Raw genomic sequence first — 19,918 nt, 5'->3', positions numbered from 1 at the left:
GGCTTATGCAACTTAATGTTTCACGAAACTGAAAGGCCTGATTAGATTTCTTATACTGTCAGTCAAAATTTATCTATTTTTCAATAAAGATTTATCTGTTTTATTTTCTTTATGGAATTTCCTAAGGAATTCACCCACCATATTTGTGGAAAAACTATTATTTAAAAAAATGTAATAGAGTCACTTAAAATATTAAGTGACAGATTCATCTTCATTATTTTAGAAAGATGAGGATGAATTTGCTTCAAACACTTGAAAGATTTTAACAAGTTAGTATTGTTTGAAGGCCCCAGCTAGTTTGTTTGATAATGCTCCTGGGCATTTCCCCTTTCCTTAATGATTTCTACCCTAACTCAAAAGAAAAGAGTGAATTAGATTGGACCCTTGCATAATGTGACATTGGAGGCAAATTGCTGCTATAGATAAAGGGGTGGTTGAGGGGGAGAAGACAGAGAGTGGTAATCAATGGACACTGCTCATCGTGGACTAATGTTATTAGTGGAGTCCCTCAGGGCTCAGTGTTGGGTCCATTATTGTTTTCTGTATTTATAAATGATATTGATGATGGTATATCAAGCTTAATGTCCAAGTTTGCAGACGATACAAAGGTTGGCAGGGTTGTCAAGGACACTACTGACACTATGCTGCTGCAACAGGATCTGGAAAGGTTGAGCAGATGGGCTGAGAGGTGGCAAATGAAGTTTAACATTGACAAATGTAAAGTACTACACATGGGAAACAGCAGCCCAAGAGCAACGTATCAACTCTGTGGTACTACACTGACAGTGGTAGAGAATGAAAGGGACTTGGGGGTGGTTGTGCAGGCAGATATGAAGTTCTCTGAACAGTGCAGACGGGCTGCAAGAGTAGCTCATGGAGTATTGTGAATGATATACAGGAATTTTTCCAGCAGGGATAAGGAGGTGATTATTCCCTTGTATAAGGCAATGGTCAGGCCACACCTAGAGTACTGTATACAGGCTGGAGGCCTCATTTCAAGAAGGATGTAGAGCTGCTGGAACGAGTACAGAGAAGGGCAACAAGATTAGTGAACAAAGGGGTGCTCTTACGAAGAAAGGCTTAAGTTTTGCAAATTACAGTGTCTGGAGACTAGGCACCAGCGAGGTGATCTGATAGAGGTGTATAAAGCCTTGAATGGTTTGAGCATGCTCAATGCTGATGGGATTCTTCCTCTAGCTCAGAATAATCTCCTGAGAGGGCATAAATTCAAATTGATGAAAGACAGATGTAGGATAGACGTGCGGAAATTTGCCTTTAGCCAGCGGGTGGTTGGTTGGTGGAACAGACTTCCATCCCTTGTAGTGGAGGTTGATAGCCTAAATAAGTTTAAGGCTCAGCTGGACAGGTATTTTGAACGAACAGAGGGGTGAAGTGGGTTTTTTTTTTTTTTTTTTGCCTGATGCTGCATAAGCTTGCTTTCTTGCATCAAATGCCTCTACTAATGCTAATGCTAATAATGGGTGTGGTAAAAGTATAGCATTAGCATTAGTAGAGGCATACGATGCAAGAAAGCAAGCTTATGCAGTATCAGCCAAAAAAAAAAAAAAAAACACTCCCATTTCACCCCTCCATTTGTTTCAAATGCCTGTCCAGCCCTTACTTTTATTTAGGCTGTTAGCTTCCACAACAAAAGATGGAAGCCTGTTCCACCAATCAACTACCCGCTGACTAAAGGCACATTTCCTCACATATATTCTACAACTATCTTTCCTCAATTTGAAACTGTGCCCCCACAGGTTCTTAGTCTGAGCATGAGGAAGAATCCCATCAGCATCAATCAGATCACCTCGCAGGTGCCTACTCTCAAGGCACTGCAATTTACAGAACTTAAGCCTTCCTTGGTAAGAGCACCCCTTTGTTCCCCTCACCAATCTTATTGCCTTTCTTTGTACTTGTTCTAGAAACTCTACATCCTTCCTAAAATGAGGCCTCCAGACATGTATACAGTACTCTAGGTGTAGCCTGATCATTGCCTTGTATAACAGGATAATCACCTTCCTGTCCTGCTAGCAAAATTCCTATATATCATTGACAAGACTTCATGACCTGCCCTGGCAACCCATCTGCACTGCTCAGCAAACTTCATATTTGACTGCACAATTACCCCCAGGTCTTTTTCACTTTTCACTTCCCTGAATGTAGCACCACATAGTTGGTACATTTCTCTTTGATTATTGCTACCTATATGCAGTACTTTGCATTTGTCAATGTTAAACTTCAGTTGCCACCTCTCAGCCCATTTTCCCAACTTATCTAGATCCAGTTGGAGTAGCATACTGTCTTTATTGTCATTAAAAACCCTGCAAATCTTTGTATCATCTGAAAACTTGGACATTAAACCTGATATACCTTCATCAATATCATTGATAAATATATTAAAAAACAATGGGCTCAACACTGAACCCTGGGAAACTCTACTAATAACATTTGTCCACGAAGAGCAGTGTCTGTTGATTACCACTCTCTGTCGTGTCCCACTCAACCATCCCTTTATCCATTGTAGCAACTTACCCTTAATGTGATACTTCTCCAATTTGTACAGCAGTCTTCCATGCACAACAGTATCAAAAGCTTTCCTGAAATACAAGTATATAATATCAAAATTATTTTTGGCATTCAGTTCCTTTGTAACCACATCATAGTATCCAATCAAATTGGTCAGACAAGACCACCCTTTAACAAACCCATGCTGTGTCTTAACTATTACTGCAGTTTTGTGTGGATGATCCTGCAATGCTTCTTTAACCAGCAATTCCATTATTTTCCCCAGAACACAAGTTAAACTAACAGTTCTGTAGTTACTTGTGTTACCTTTTGAACCCCCTTTGTGAATTGGTGATACATTTGCACACCTCCAGTCCATGGGGACCTCCCATGAGTCCAAGGGAGCGTTCATAATTATGGCTAAGTTTACTTCCTTTTCTGCCTCCTTTAATATAGCTGAATAGATCCCGTCCACCCCAGGTGCCTTCCTTATGTTTAACTTCAACAATTTCTCCTCCACTTTGCTCTTAGTTATTACAAAATCACTTAGCTCCCTGTTAGCATTTGATAAACTTCTGGTACTCCCCTCATTGAATAACTCCTGATGTGTGAATATAGATACAAAATACTCATTCAGTTTATCAGCTACCTGAGCATGATCATCATCAATAGTCAACCCATCTATGTTAAGTGGTCCAGTCTGATTCATCCCTTTCCTTCTAGAGTTTACATAAGTAAAGAACTCTTTGCCAAAGATTTCTTGTAATCTGCCTTCGCCTGCCTAACTTCCTTTGTGACTTGATTACAGACTAGTTTATACCTGCCATAGGCTTCTGTGTCACTTGATACTTTATATGCATCCCATACATTCTTCTTCTCTGCCAGAAGCCTCATTAATTCATCTGACATCCATTTAGGCCTAAACCTTGAACAGTATTTCTTAGTTGGAATGAAAAGCCTAGTAGCCTCCAAAATTTTGAATTCAACGTTGGTAACATCATCAGTTGATCCCACTGTATAGAATTTAAAAACTAAGACCTCTGTAGTCGTCTTTACAAAAGCAAAAGTCCTTCCCTTTAGTCTTGATGGTAGTTACATCTTTAAGTAAATCCCACATCAGTAAATTGTGATCACTGTCACCCAGTTGTTTCTTTATCTGCAAATTCTTAATGCATGAATAATCACTGCTGATAATGAGATCAATAGTATTACTCCCTCTGGTCGCCCCTCGAATATGTTGCTGTAGAAAACAGTCATCGAATAAATCCACAAAATCTTGCTAGTGTGCAAGTGACCAACCCACAAGTTCTAGTCAATATCTGGAAAGTTAAAATCCCCCATTATAAGACATTCTGATTTACTGGCCCACTCTATTTCTCTGCACAATTGCTCATTATACTCATCAGATTCATTAGTCCTATAACACACACCTACTCTCATTTTTCCTTTCCCAGTGCTTATTTCATACCAAACAGACTCAATACTGTATTGTCCACCAATATCAATTGGATGCCCCTCCTTAGATTTTGTGTTTCTTAACTAACAGCATAACTCCTCCTCCCTTCCTGTCCTGTCTTTCCTTCTTGTACACATTGTTCTCCCCAAATTCCAATTATAGATAACTCTCTGATGTTGTAAATGAATTGAACAGGTACTATGAACTGATATTTACAAATGAAAGACTCTTTGTGGTTAGGAGAAACTGTATGAATGAAGCTAGAAAGCATGAAATTGGCAAAATTAAAATTTCAGATTATTCATTAGAAAAACATCTGAGCCTAAAGGCAACTAAGGCTCCTGGTGTTGATAGCATATATCCAGATATTTTGAAGCAGGTAGCAAGAGAGTGCATTGAGGCTAATTACAAAACTTCCCTTTTTCTCATGAAACAGTCTCAATTTGTTCATCAGTTTTGATATTTTGCGCAGATTTTTATATCTGGTTCCACACAATTACTGAAAATAGTCTCACTGTGAGTTAAACAAGGAAATACAAGAACTTTTACGTTAGAGAAAAAATATTGATACGGTACTTATCATATCAACCCACACTTATTAAATAATCTTTTGAAGAATTTATACCTTTCAGCTTATTTGGATTATATACTTATTTAAGAAGTACATTAGATCTTTTAGATGGAGATCTGAAGTGCTAAAAACTGATTCCATACTCAATCAACTACTACTGTCTCTTCTAGTAGTTTTTATGTGATAGTAGTAGTCTTGATTATAAGCAGTACATTTTAACTGGAAACATAAAAATAATAACTAAACTTATAAATATAGCTAAAGTGCACAAGTTTCTCTCATTCTAGATGAAACTGGCTGAGTTTTTTTGTTGAGCTAATATGTAATCATTATTCTTGCATGACAGAGTTAATCTCTTTTTCTGTAGGGTTTCACAATGAATAATTAAGCAAGTGAGTTTTCTGAGAGGGTGTTTAATTTTTACCAATATTTAAATTTTAATGAAGAATGCTTTCTTATCTATTTTTCCACAGGACACATTCCTGTATCTCTGGAATGTGTCTGTCAGTTGAGAGATATTGGAGATGTTTGCAGCAGAGTATATTAAAGTTAGAATCATATGTTAAGAAATTTCTGAAATAAATAAAGATAATATATTTAAATGGTTGAAACAACTATCTTTCAATGTGTTCTTATTGCATATTTGTAACAAAAGGTTTAATTGTTGTATTTAAAAGATCATCATGCATGTTTTTTTTTTTTTTATCATCTTAGGCATTGTATGCGTGTGGAACCTGAATAGCAATTCGCCATTATTAGTGACTTCTGAAACCACAGGACAAATAGTTTTGAAACCATATCTGGCATTTCCTGCCCATGGAGCTCCTATTACAGGTTTGACATGGTCATCAATTCCAGGTGGATACTTTCTTGTGTCAACTGCTTATGACAGGAATATTAAATTTTGGGACCTCCGTGATATCAGTAAGCAGTATTTATATTATTTAAGGAGAAAACATTCTTCTGTTCAGGTTAAAATTGGATGTAGTAGAACCACATTAATACAAATTCAGTTTATACAAAACACATTGTTCTCCTGCTAAGGATAACCTTTTCAACATAACATGTTCCTTTATTACAAAATTTGGTTAATGTGGACTTTGTATTACAAAATCCATTTTTGTCCCATAAGAAATGGCAGTCCAAAACTGAACCCACTTGCATTTGAAAATCAAGATTTATTTTTTTTTAAAGTAGTTAACCAGCTTTCCTGTGATTATAATATCAATAGAAATTTGTTGCTGTTTTATAGAAACGAATGAAATTTTTCATTTTTGATTATTAAGAGTTTCAGAAAAAAGAAACATTTTAATGATTGTAGATCACTTCTTCAGCTTTAGTGTTTCAGTCTTTAATTTCTGATACCTCCACTTTTGTACAACAGCCAGATCAAGGCATTATTTATAACTCCAGGTGAGCATATGAAGCTGCCTGCCTGATAAGGAACTTGATTCCCAGCATAGAAGCAGGAAACAATTTGCAGCCAAAGTAGAATGTCTTAGATGCTATTTATAATGTTATTTCTTGGAATGGTATTGTGTTGATGGCTTTGGTGAGAATATCATTGAAAAAACAGTCCAGGAATTGAATGAATATGATAGGACGGGATATCGAAGGGATGGGACTTTGAAGAAAGTGGATTTTTCTGGAAAATTTGGGGAGTTTATTAAGGGAAGGATAATGTTGCCACTAACATCAGAAAAGCTTCTGACAACAAAGCAGAATGAAGTTTGTTACCAGTGATGAAAGTGAAAGTTAAAATATTTGATATGCTTAATGTACTTTGCTGTATTTAATGTATGTAAAATATAAGACATAAACTGTACAATTGAAATTGGATTCTTTGTTTAAGTTAATTTATTAGAGTTAATTGGTCATGTTTTCTTTAATACAGTGATTTAGCTGAATTAAATTTTTTAACAGTTTGTGTTACTAATTATATATTTTCATTTAATTTCTTTTCTTATGGCTTCACTTATAAATAAAATAAAATATTTTCTTATTATTGTTTGCCAAAGCTGAATGCTGAAGCAGTCAAGTTTTGACTGCTTCAGCATTCTGGTTTTTGGCAGACTTCATTATTAAAAAAAATACAAATGTTTAGGTCCCTAAAATTTGTGTTAATGAGATCCTAGTGTAAACTTTTACTTTGTCTTCTTTTACAAATCCAAAATTTTGAAGTTGTTCATAGTTTATGAATGAGCATTATGTACATCATTAGAATAATTTTTTAAATTTATTAGCATTAGCATTAGTTGCGGCATATGATGCAAGAAAGCAAGCTTATACAGCATCAGCCAAAAAAAAACCTTCCCATTTTGCCCATCCAGTCACTCCAAATGTTTGTCTAGTTCAGCCTTAAATTTTTTTAAGCTGCCAACTTCCAGAAAAAGATGGAAGTCTGTTCCAGTGATCAACTAATCCGCTGGCTAAAGGCATTCCACACATCTGTTCTACAACTGTCTTTCCTCAATTTGAATCTGTGCCCCCTCAGTTCTTAGTCTGAGCAAATGAAAGTATCCTGTCAGCATTGAGCCTGCTCAAAGTGTTCAAGGCCTTGTACACCTCAATCAGATCATCTTGCAGGTGCCTACTCTTCAGATGCAGCAAATTACAGAATTTAAGCCTCTTCTGGTAAGAGAACCCCTTTGTTCCTCTCACCAATCTTGTTGTCCTTCTCTGTACTCGTTCTAGCAACTCTACATTCTTCCTAAAATGAGGCCTCGAAACCTGTACACAGTACTCAAGGTGTGGCCTGACTATTGCCTTATACGAAGGGACATTTTAATAATAATACCAGACCTGTACACAGTAGTCAAGGTGTGGCCTAACCATTGCCTTATACAAAGGGACATTATTATTGATATTATTTTAATAATATAACTATGGGGGCTTCGCCCCTGCTCACTTTGCTCGCCAAACCCCACACACGCTTTTCTATGTAAAATGTAGAGGTATAACGGAGTAAGTCTAATCTTTTCTACGTAAAAGATACACCTGTCGAAGCACACTGATCGATATCTAATCAGGAAATGACCTACGTAATTATTTGCTTGTGCATTTGTAGTGATGTAATTACCCCACCCACTTGTACTACATGATTGGCTACCCCACCACGCAGCATTCTCAAGGTCAAATAAATATCACTATGTAATTAGGGAAGGACATTACATGGTTGTTTTCCATTGAGGTTATGATTATATTAAAACCACTCATACCATGTGAAAATTAACAATATAGTTTTTTAGGCTGTTCGCCTGCATTACTATACATTAATATGATGTTTCAGGTATCTTACCGATACCCATCATCAGACCAAGTTGTTGGGGGAACAGAAAAATAGAAAGAGTTACAAATTTGAAAAATTTTTAGAATATTACAATTACCAATAATCACAGTTACTAATTTACAATTAACAAATTATGGTTGTAAAGTATTAAATTTTTTAAAGTTACTGTTACAATAGAAAACAGGAAAACTAAGATATTTACAAAGATATTAAATTCTTACTAGCTGACAGACTCCTCTTACCATGCTCCCAGAAACTGGGTGTGCATATAGGCAAGAGGCCTGCCGGCAGTTAATTTATAGAAGAGGAATTAACTACATTAACTCCACTATCCACTAGGATAGTGCCAAGTTTTTATAGATCCTGAAACAGCCTGCACACCAACCCTGGTGTCCAGTATGGGAGCAAAGGTCACCCCAGGCTTTTAACAACCCCAGATCCAGAATAAAAACTTGGCATTATCCTATTGGCTAATGGAGTTAATGCCTTTAAAATATTTACAAACTATTTACAAATATACAAACTATATCTGGTCCCCTTCATCAGCTGACATTACAATGGATTTGTAATGACATTACAAGAGGTTGGTAAACATTATGGAGTTAGTTATGGCTCAAATAAGTGATGTCATTGCCCCACCTTCTTCTCCCATTAGCTTGAATAAATATCGCTAGGAAGAAAACTTTTTTAAACGATTTTCACGTATCATTTAATTTTGTAAATTAGTAAGTGTAATTTTATGCTTAATATCTTTACTTTTATAGCCTGTGGATAACATTCCTCCTATTTCCGCTTATTAGAACCACCCTTTAACAGAATTAAAATTCAGTTCAAAAACGGGATCACAGTGATCGGCGCTTACTATATATTGTATAGTGAACAGTATTTTATTGTACAGAGTCCATCATAAAGTGATTTAGCATTAGTAGAGGCACATGATGCAAGAAAGCAAGCTTATGGAGTTGAGAGGAAGAATCCTATCAACGCTGATAGGATTCTTCCTCTTACTCAGAATAATCATCTGAGAGGGCATAAATTCAAATTGAAGAAAACAGATGTAGGATAGATGTGCGGAAGTTTGCCTTTAACCAGCGGGTAGTTGGTTGGTGGAACAGACTTCCATCCTTTGTTGTGGAAGTTGATAGCCTAAATAAATTTAATGCTGAGCTGGACAGGTATTTGGAATGAACAGAGGGGTGAAATGGGAGCGTTTTTTTTTTTTATTTTTTGTTTTTTGGCTGATGCTGCAAAAGCTTGCTTTCTTGAATCATATGCAAAAGCTTCCTTTCTTGAATCATATGCCTATGCTAATTCACATTTTCATCACATTCCAGTGTGACGATAGTCTGTATAGGTGTATATCTATAGGTGCTGCTATATATGTTTTCACATCAATAATTTCCTGAGTAGTGAAAGGGACTCAATGCTACACGGCTATTGGCCGTTGTGTTCAACAATGCCGAAGTCAAATGCAGAGTGTTGTCGAGTATCGAGCAAGCCAAACTAACAAAATAAAAATGGTGGTAGCAGTGAGTGTGAGACAAAACAGAAAATCAAGACAAAAACAAGAAAATCAAGACAGAAAATCAAGACAAAGACAAAACAGAAAATCAAGAGTTGGATTTAGCAGTGCTTTCAACCAGCAACAATGCCACTCCATCTAACAACAATGCACTTGAAGTGAGTATTAATTACGTACAACGGAAGATTTCTCCAATTGCAGAGCAGATGAGTTTAAATGATCGAGCTCCTTTTCTTTACACCGACTACTATTTACATAACAATGCACATCAAGAGTTTGAAAAGATATTTCTGAAAAATAATTTCTGTTCTGTATGCTTCATTTGCAGTAATCTATGATTCAAAAAATATGACACAAAGAAACCAGCTGCTAAAGATGCACCATTGATATGCACTGCATTTCCTGATGTTGACATCGATGAGATCCTTGTGTGTAATAGCTGCAGAAGCTCACTTAAGAACACCATTCCAGCTATCTAAGTCGAACGACTTTGTCTACCCAGAAATTCCATCCCATTTACCAAGTTGGATTTAGTGACAGAGAGGCTTATTTCACCTCGCTTACCATTCATGCAAATAAGGTGCCTGAGATACGCATAAGGAAAATACGGCATTCTGGGCCAAGTGATCAATGTGCCTGTTTCAGTCAACAGGATGGTCCATTGCTTGCCAAGGGAGATTGAGTGAAACAGGCACATTGACCACTTGGCCCAGAATGCCGTATTGTCTGCACGCATGTCTGAAGCGCCTTATTTGTGCACATAAAACACAAGAAAATACACAAGTCCAGCCATTAGATCGGGTTAGTAAGAAATCGAGTGGTTAAAGTGTGGCTTCAATATTTGGTCGACATGCCTCTGTATCGATTGTATCAAACCACGATAGATCAGTCATTCTTTGATGACAGTCATATGGAAATTAATTTGGCTAAAGAAGACATTAGCATTAGTTGAGGCATATGATGCAAGAATGCAAGTTTATACAGCCAAAAAAAAAAAAGAAAAGAAAGAAACACCTTTGCATTTCACCCATCCGGTTACTCCAGATCAGTCTTAAATTTTTTTAAGCTATCAACCCACAACAACAGATAGAAATCTGTTCCAGCAATCAACTACTCGCTGGCTAAACCACTCCCTTCCCTATCTCTTCCATCATGCAGTATGATTGATGACTTTTGAGGTTATGATGAACATCGTGGCGAGATCCAATATTCCTTACATTTCGAGGGTACAGCTCTAAAACAGTGTTCGCACGCCGGCCGCTAGTTATTACACCAGACCGAACCTATTGTTAACTCTCTAGGACACTGCCGGATCAGCTAGTGTATAATCTTGCTACCTCTACTCTGCCAAATAGTGACTGGGGGGAGTCTGAGTAGTGTGTATGCGGCGAGCATTGTCGAGGCCACATCATGTCAAGGATCTGGGTATATTCTTACCATATGTACGCCATATCCAAAAATTTCATTACTTCGTACAGCATGTCCCACCCACTTTTTCTTACTATTGAATACACCATGAATTGTCAAACTAATAGAGCAAGCTTATCCGCGAAAAGATCTAAACCCCCCAAGCACTTCCTAATTCATTTCACAAATATACGTGGTCTCAATTCTAATCTCAACGATGTCCATTTCCACTTGCACTCTGCCAAACCCCATGTACTTTTTCTGACAGAATCTCAGTTATCGGTTGATTCAAATACTGCTCATCTCAGATGCCCAAATTATTCGCTGTATGATTCCTTTCGCCTCAAAGGTGGTACTTGTGCATATGCCCATTCTGATATTCCCTGTCAGAGACTTAGCAATTTTAAATCTCCTCTCTTTGATCTTCTCTGGCTTAAAATCTCTCTGCCTCATTGTGTCAAATTCATCTGTTGTCTCTACCGTTCTCCCAATTCCACTAATCACTTGGAGCTCTTAGACTTCCTCTCTTTGCAACTTGACTTTCTCCAGTCCAACTTTCCTAACAGTGAGTAATTTTCCTTGGTGATTTTAATGTTCACAACTCCAGCTGGCTTCCGTTTTCTAGTCACACTGACCCCGCTGGTCGAGATGCTGAGGCTTTTGCAATTACTAATGATCTTGCACAGATTGTTCATTTACCCTCAAGAATACCAGACAATCGTAATCATACAGCCAATACGCTTGATCTTTTTCTCACAAACAACCCTTCTAAGTACACGGTCGAAGTGAGAGGTCCTTTAGGCACTTCAGATCACAACTTGGTGATTGTCTCTTCTCCAATGGAGCCTTTATCTCATGGCTATTCCCAACCTCGTATTGTTTGACATTACAAGAATGCAAAATGAGATGACCTGCGAGACTTCTTTTCTTCTTTTCCTTGGTCGGATTACTGTTTCAAAACTTCTGATGTCAACGTTTGCTCAGATCGTGTCAGTGAAATTATTCTTACAGGAATGGAATCCTTTATCCCACACTCCACTTTAAAATCTCGTCCTTTATCTAAACCTTGGTTTTCCAATAAATGTGCTAAGGCTGTTCAGGAGAAGAATGTTGCATATCGTAATTGGCTTGTTTCTAATTCTCCAGTTTCATTTTCTGCCTACACCAAAGCTCGCAACAATTGTAAAGCAGTTATTAATCAGTCCAAACTAGAGTTTGAACAGGCTAAGAGTAGAAAACTTGCTTCTTGCCCCAATGGTAGCTGAGCATTCTGGTCTCTTGCCAAAGCTATTGGCCGCAACTTTTGTCCATCTCTACTCCCACCTCTGTCCAAACCAGATGGTTCTGTTGTCACTTCAGCCAAGGATAAAGCTGACCTGCTAGCATCCCATTTTTCTTTCAACTCATGTATTAATGATCTTGGTAAAACACCTCCCACCATACCCAACACGTTCCATTCAATGCCTCCTGTGGTCTTCCGTCAAAAGGATGTCAGAAGGAATTTGACGAATCTTGATGCGGAGAAAGCTCCAGATCCCGATGGTATTTCACCACTTGTTCTCAAAACCTGTGCTCCTGAACTTACTCCTATTCTTTGTCGCCTTTTTTCACTTTCTTATTCCAAAGGTGTTTTTCCTTCTGCTTGGAAATTTGTTCATATCCAGCCAGTTCCTAAAAAGGGTGACAAATCCCTCCCATCCAATTATCGTCCAATTGCAGTTACTTCTACTCTTTCTAAAGTAATGGAGAAATCAATTAACCGCCAACTCTTAAACTACCTAGAAACCTTCCGTCTGATCAATGATCGCCAGTATGGATTCTGTCAGTGTTGATCCACTGGTGATATTCTGGCTTATGTTACCCATTTATGGACTAATTCAATGGAAAGGTTCGGAGAAACACAAGTAGGTGCTCTTGACATCTCAAAGGCTTTCAATCGTGTTTGGCATAAAGGTCTTCTAAACAAGCTTCCATCTTATAGTTTGCCAACTGTTTTTAGTAATTGGTTATCCAGTTTTCTCTCTGATCGCTCACTGAGGGTGATGGTAGATGGCTCTCTGTCTTCTAACTTCTTCACTTATGTGAGTGTTTCCCCCAAGGTTCAGTACTTTCCCCCACTCTTTTCCTCTTGTATATTAATAACCTTCTTCCATTGACTGGAAATCCTATCCATAGTTTTGCCGATGATAGCACATTGCATTCCACTTTCCATTTTGAGAAACCTTGTCCTGCTCAATCAGCATCAATTTCTTGAAAATCTGCTACCAATTCTTTAAATGCCGATCTTCAGGTAATTCTCCAGTGGGGCAAAGACAATTTAGTTGATTTCAGCCCTTCTAAAAGTCAGTCTTGTCTTATATCTTGCAAAAAGGATTCTTCTGCTCCTATGCTTATCTTTAGTGACACTCCGATTTCTAGGCAAAATGATATATCTCTTTTGGGGATTACCCTGACTTCTAATCTCTCTTGGCACAAGCACATTACAAATATTGCTTCCTCTGCATCTAAAAAACTTGGTTTTCTCTTTCGCTCTCGGCGTTACTTTTCTTCCAAACAGCTGCTCACTCTGTATAAATCGCAAATCCGCCCTGCCATGGAATATTGTTCCCACATCTGGGGTGGTGCCCCCAAAACCTCTCTCAGGCTTCTTGATTCCATTCAGAAGAGGGCAGTTAGGTTAATTAATGATTCATTTCTAATAGAGTCCCTCCACTCACTGTCTCATAGACGTACTGTTTCTGCTGCATGCCTTTTCTACAGATACTTCCATGGGCACTGTTCTTCTGAATTGGCTTCTCTAATTCCCGCTCTCTCTCTCAAAACAGTCCTAACACATGCCACCACCAGCCACCATCCATTTACTGTCCAACTTCAAACTCACAGAACCAACTTTTCATCTTCCTCGTTTATTCATTCAACTGCCGTTTTCTAGAACAACCTTCCTTCATACGTATTTCCTGAAAATTAGTCTACAGAAGTTCAAGTCCAATGTCAACAAATATCTTCTTTCATCTTCTCAACCTCAACCCAAGCATGGTACTAAGTACTATAGGTTCTAATACCTCTCGTGTTTGGGGTTTACATAAAAAAAAATAAAATAAAATAAAGGCAAACTTCCGAACATCTATTCTACAACTGTCATTCCTCAATTTGAATCTATGCCCCCTGAGGTTCTTAACCTCGGCAGGTGGAAGTATCCCATCAGCATTGAGCTTGCTCAAACCATTCAAGGCATTATACGCCTCAATCAGATCACCTCGCAGGTGCCTAGTCTCCAGATGCTGCAACTTAAGAACTTAAGTCTTTCTTCGTAAGCACACCCCCTTTGTTCCTCGCACCAATCTTGTTGTCCCTTCTCTGTATTCATTCTAGCAACTTTATGTCCTTCCTAAAATGAGTCCTCCAAACCTATACACAGTACTCAAGGTGTGGCCCAACCATTGCCTTATACAAAGGGATAAGCACTTCCTTGTCTCTTCTAGGAAAATTCACATATAACACAGACAAAACTCCATTACCTGCTCTGGCAGCCCATCTGCACTACTCAGAGAACTTCATATCTTCATATGAACTTCATATCAAATTTAAATTACCACACTAAACCAAGGCATAAGTACAATAAGAATACTATACTATTTCCAGGTTACGTGACACTAACACATACTATGCTATAAACGTATATAGTTAACTATATACGTTTATAGCATAGACACTAACACATACTATGCTATAAACGTATATACATATTGTTATAAATTTATATTTTACTTAAATTTAAATAAAAATTTTACTAAATATAATAATTTTCAATTTACTAATTAAAAATATTTTACTTTCGGAGTTAGAATTATATTATCAGGCTTAATAAAAATAATACTAATATTAATTATTAATAAAAATTAACTATTTTATATAATATAAATTTAATACAGTAGACTCACATTTTACGATTGATTCACTCTACAATCAAATGCAAGTGCTGTGGCTCAGGGGAGAACTGACGAGGGCAGTTGCCCTCTGAATCACAGCCTTTTAAAATGCACTGTTTGTTTGATTTTGTGGAGCAATCAGGTATGGGACATGATATTGCTAAGGGGAATGTCTTTGTGTGTGCACGATGTAAGAAGTGTGAGGAAATCAGGTGACAACTCAGTGTTATGGGCTTATATGAGAAATTGATCGCCTGATTTCCTCACACTCCTTACATTGTGCACACACAAAGACAGTCCCCTTAGCAATATCATGTCCTATACCTGATTGCTCCACAAAATCAAACAAACAGTGCATTTTAAAAGGCTGTGATTCAGAGGGCAACTGCCAGAGCAGGTCATGGAGTTTTGTCTGTGATTATGGGAATTTTCCTAGCAGAGACAAGGAGGTGCTTATCCCTTTGTTTAAGGCAATGGTTGGGCCACACCTTGAGTACTGTGTATAGGTTTGGAGGACTCATTTTAGGAAGGACGTAGAGTTGCTAGAATGAATACAGAGAAGGGGCAACAAGATTGGTGCGAGGAACAAAGGGGGTGTGCTTACGAAGAAAGGCTTAAGTTCTTAAGTTGCAGCATCTGGAGACTAGGCACCTGTGAGGTGATCTGATTGAGGTGTATAATGCCTTGAATGGTTTGAGCAAGCTCAATGCTGATGGGATACTTCCACTTGCTGAGGTTAAGAACCTGAGGGGACATAGATTCAAATTGAGCAAAGACATTTGTAGAATAGATGTTCGGAAGTTTGCCTTTAGCCAGCGAGGCGTCTCCATAGCCAGGTGGGAAGGAGCAGCAGTGCGTAGCACATGCTTCTTGATTAGACCGGGGTTCGAGCCCGTCACCACCAAATACGGAGGATGCGGAAAGGTCAAGGGAATGACCACCGCATATTCCCGGAGCAATATGGCCTTAGTTGCTAATGCTCCTAAAAACCAAACAAACAAACAAAGCCTTTAGCCAGCGAGTAGTTGATTGCTGGAACATACTTCCATCTGTTGTTGTGGGTTGATAGCTTAAATAAATTTAAAACTGATCTGGAGTGACCGTATGGGTTGACTGTATAAACTTGCATTCTTGCATCATATGCCTCAACTAATGCTAATGTCTTCTTTAGCCAAATTAATTTCCATATGACTGTCATCAAAGAATGACTGATCTATCGTGGTTTGATACAATCGATACAGAGGCATGTTGACCAAATATTGAAGCCACACTTTAACCACTTGATTTCTTACTAACCCGATCAAATAGCTGGACTTGTGTATTTTCTTGCGTTTTATATGCACAAATTAGGTGCTTGAGACATGCTTGCAGACAATATGGCATTCTGGACCAAGTGATCAATGTGCCTGTTTCAGTCAATCTCCCTTGGCAAGCAATGGACCATCCTGTTGACTGAAACAGGCACATTGATCACTTGGCCCAGAATGCCGTATTGTCTGTATGCGTATCTCAGTCACCTTATTTGCATGAATGGTAAGCGAGGTGAAATAAGCCTCTCTGTCACTAAATCCAACTTGGTAAATGGGATGGAATTTCTGGGTAGACAAAGTCGTTCGACTTAGATAGCTGGAATGGTGTTCTTAAGTGATCTTTTACAGCTATTACACACGAGGATCCTGTCAATGTCAACATCAGGAAATGCAGTGCATATCAATGGTGCATCTTTAGCAGCTGGTTTCTTTGTTTCATTTTCAAATCATAGACAGAACAGAAATTATTTTTCATGAATATCTTTTCCAACTCTCGATGCGCATTCTTATGTAAATAGTAGTCGGTGTAAAGAAAAGGAGCTTGATCATTTAAACTCATCTGCTCCGCAATTGGAAAAATTTTCCATTGTACGTAATTAATGTTCACTTCAAGTACATTGATGTTAGATGGAGTGGCATTGTTGCTGATTGAAAGCACTGGTGAATCCAACTCTTGATTTTCATTTTGTCTTTTACTCAATATCAATAGTCTTTGTCATTCTCTCACACTCATTGCTACCTCCATTTTTATTTTGATAGTTTGGCTTGCTCGATACTCGACAACGCTCTGCATTCGACTTCGGCATTGTTGAACACAATGGCCAATAGCAGTGTGGCATTGAGTTCCTTTCACTACTCAGGAAATTATTGATGTGAAAACATATATAGCAGCACCTACAGACTATTGTCACACTGAAATTTAACGAAAATATGAATTAGCATTAGCATAGGCATATGATGCAAGAAAGCAAGCTTTTGCAGCATCAGCCAAAAAACAAAAAATAAAAAAACGCTCCCATTTCACCCCTCTGTTCGTTCCAAATACCTGTCCAGCTCAGCCTTAAATTTATTTAGGCTATCAACTTCCACAACAAAGGATGGAAGTCTGTTCCACCAACCAACTACCCGCTGGTTAAAGGCAAATTTCCACACATCTATAGTACATTTGTCTTTCCTCAATTTGAATTTATGCCCTCTCGGGTGATTATTCTGAGCAAGAGGAAGAATCCCATCAGCATTGAGCATGCTCAAACCATTCAAGGCTTTATACAACTCAATCAGGTCACCTCACAGGTGCCTAGTCTCCAAACACTGTAGTTTGCAAAACTTAAGCCTTTCTTCATAAGAGCAACCCTTTGTTCCATTCACTAATCTTGTTGCCCTTCTCTGTACTCAAGGTGTGGCCTGACCATTGCCTTATACAAAGGAATAATCACCTTATCCCTGCTAGAAAAATTCCTGTCTACCATTGAGAAGCCACCATGAGCTACTCTTGCAGACCATCTGCACTGCTCAGAAAACTTCATATCTGCCTGCACTATTACCCCTAGGTCCTTTTCGTTCTCTACCACTGCTAGTGTAGTACCACAGAGTTGATACGTTACTGTGGGGTTACTGCTTCCCATATGTTGTACTTCACATTTGTCACTATTAAACTTCATTTGCCACCTCTCAGCCCATCTACTCAACTTTTCTAGATCCTATTGCAGCAGCATATCATCTGCAAACTTGGACATTAAGCTTGATATACCATCATTAATATCATTTATAAATACAGAAAACAACAATGGACCCAACACTGAACTCTGAGGGACTCCTGTAATAACATTAGTCCACGATGAGCAGTGTCCATTGATTACCACTTCCTCTCCCACTCAACCATCCCTTTATCCATAGCACCAATTTGCCTCCATTGCCACACTGCTCTAATTTGTTCAGCAGTCTTCCATGTTCGACAGTATCAAAAGCCTTTCGAAGATCCAAATATATGATATCAAAGTTATTCCCTGCATCCAGTTCCTTTGTAACTAGATCATAGTATCCAATCAAAATGGTAAGGTAAGACTTTCCCTCAACAAAACCATGCTGTGTCCAAGCTATAGCTAAAGTCTTGTTTAGGTGATTCTGCTGTACTTCTTCAACCAATGCCTCCATTAATTTTCCTGGAACAGAAGTTGAACTAACAGGTCTGTAATTACTTGTGTCGCCCTTTGATCCTCCTTTGTGAATTGGGGTTACATTTGCACATCTCCAGTCCATGGGTACCTCCCCTGAGTTCAAAGAAGCTCTCATAATTATGGCTAAGGGTTTGCTTACTTCCTTTGCTGCCTCCTTTAATATAACTGGATGGATCCCATCCACCCCGGGTTCCTTTTTTATGTTTATATTCAACAATTTCTCTTCCACTTTCCTCTCAGTTATTACAAAATCATCTAGGTAACAGCCAGAGTTTAACTCACCTATGGCATTCCCCTCCCTGAATAATTCGTCATACGTGAATGTAGATGCAAAATACTCATTTAGTTTGTTAGCCACCTGAGCAGGATCATCAACAGTTGAACCATCAATATCCAGTGGACCAATATAATTCACCCCTTTCCTTCTAGAGTTTACATAGGTTGTTTTTCTTTACATTGGTAAAAAAAAACAACATTTTCTTTACATAGGTAAAGAGATAAATATTTGTATTGACGATTTATTGTAAACTCTACTGACTTGGTTGTCGTGCCGTAGTATAAACAGAAAATTTAAAAACAACAGAACTCTGTTGTTTTTCTTTGCATCCTTTGCCAAAAGATTTCTCATAATCTGCCTTTGCCTGCCTAATCTCCTTTGCGACTTGGTTACAGACCATCTTATATCTATCATAGGCTTTCATGTCACCCATTAATTTATATGTATCCCATGCATTTTTCTTCTCTGCCACATGTCTCATTAGTTCATATGACATCCATTTAGGCCTAAACCTTGAACAATATTTCTTAGTTGGTGTGTAAATCCTAGTAGCTTCCAAGATAAATTCTTTGACTGCTTCCCATTTTGAATTTGCTGTTGGTAACATCATCAGTTGGTCCCACCGTATAGAATTTAAATACTGTCTCAGACCACCATAGTCGCCTTTACAAAAGCAGAAACCCTTCCCTTTACCCCTGATCGTAGTTACCTCTGAGTAAATCCCACTTCAGCACACTGTGATGACTGCCACCTAGTGGTTCCTTTATCTTCAGATTCTTAATGCATGAAGAATCACTACTGATAATCAGATCGAGAGTATTACTCCCTCTATTTACCTCCAGAACATGCTGATGTAGAAAACAATCATCTAATAAATCTACAAAAGCCTTGCTAGTGTGTGAGTGACCAACCCACAAATTCCAGTCAATATCTGGGAAATTAAAACCTCCCATTATAAGACTCTCTGATTTACTGGCCCACTCTATTTCTCTGTACAGTTTCTTATTATACTCATCAGAGTCATTAGGCCTATAACACACTCCTACTCTCAATTTTGATCTCTCAATGCTTATGTCACACCAAACTGACTCGACACTGCACTGTCCAGTGATGTCGACTGGCTTCACTTCCTTCGATTTTATGTGTTTCTTAACTAATAACATAACCCCTCCTCCCTTCCTATCCTGTCTATCCTTTCTGTACAAATTGTACTCCCCAAATTCTAGTTCTGCATTCCTTATATCTATGTGGCACCACATCTCTGATATCCCAACAATATCTGCCTTTGATGTTTTGAGCAATACCTCAATTTCATCAAATTTATTTATCAAACTCCTAGCATTGTTGTACATGCAAGTATACATGCACCTGTTCCTATTCTTAGCTACCCTAACACAACCCATGTGTTTACATGCAATGACTCCCAGCAGTCTCTGAAATACCCTAGGTATTTCAGAGACTGCTTTGAGTCGTTG

General features: G+C 38.2%; 1 protein-coding gene across 1 annotated transcript in view; it reads left to right on the top strand.

The window, feature by feature from the left end:
* LOC150077148 (uncharacterized) overlaps nt 1-19,918 on the top strand; it is a 370,624-nt gene that overhangs the window by 283,034 nt on the left and 67,672 nt on the right. The window contains exon 18 of the mRNA XM_090385790.1: nt 5,247-5,456. Coding sequence (XP_090241916.1) covers nt 5,247-5,456 — 210 coding nt within the window. The remainder of the gene's footprint in view (nt 1-5,246; nt 5,457-19,918) is intronic.

Source organism: Mastigoproctus giganteus, chromosome 12 (genome assembly GCF_048544385.1).
Source record: "Mastigoproctus giganteus isolate SK-2022 chromosome 12, ASM4854438v1, whole genome shotgun sequence".
NCBI lineage: Eukaryota > Metazoa > Arthropoda > Arachnida > Uropygi > Thelyphonidae > Mastigoproctus > Mastigoproctus giganteus.
This window is presented reverse-complemented; position numbering and strand designations above follow the sequence as displayed.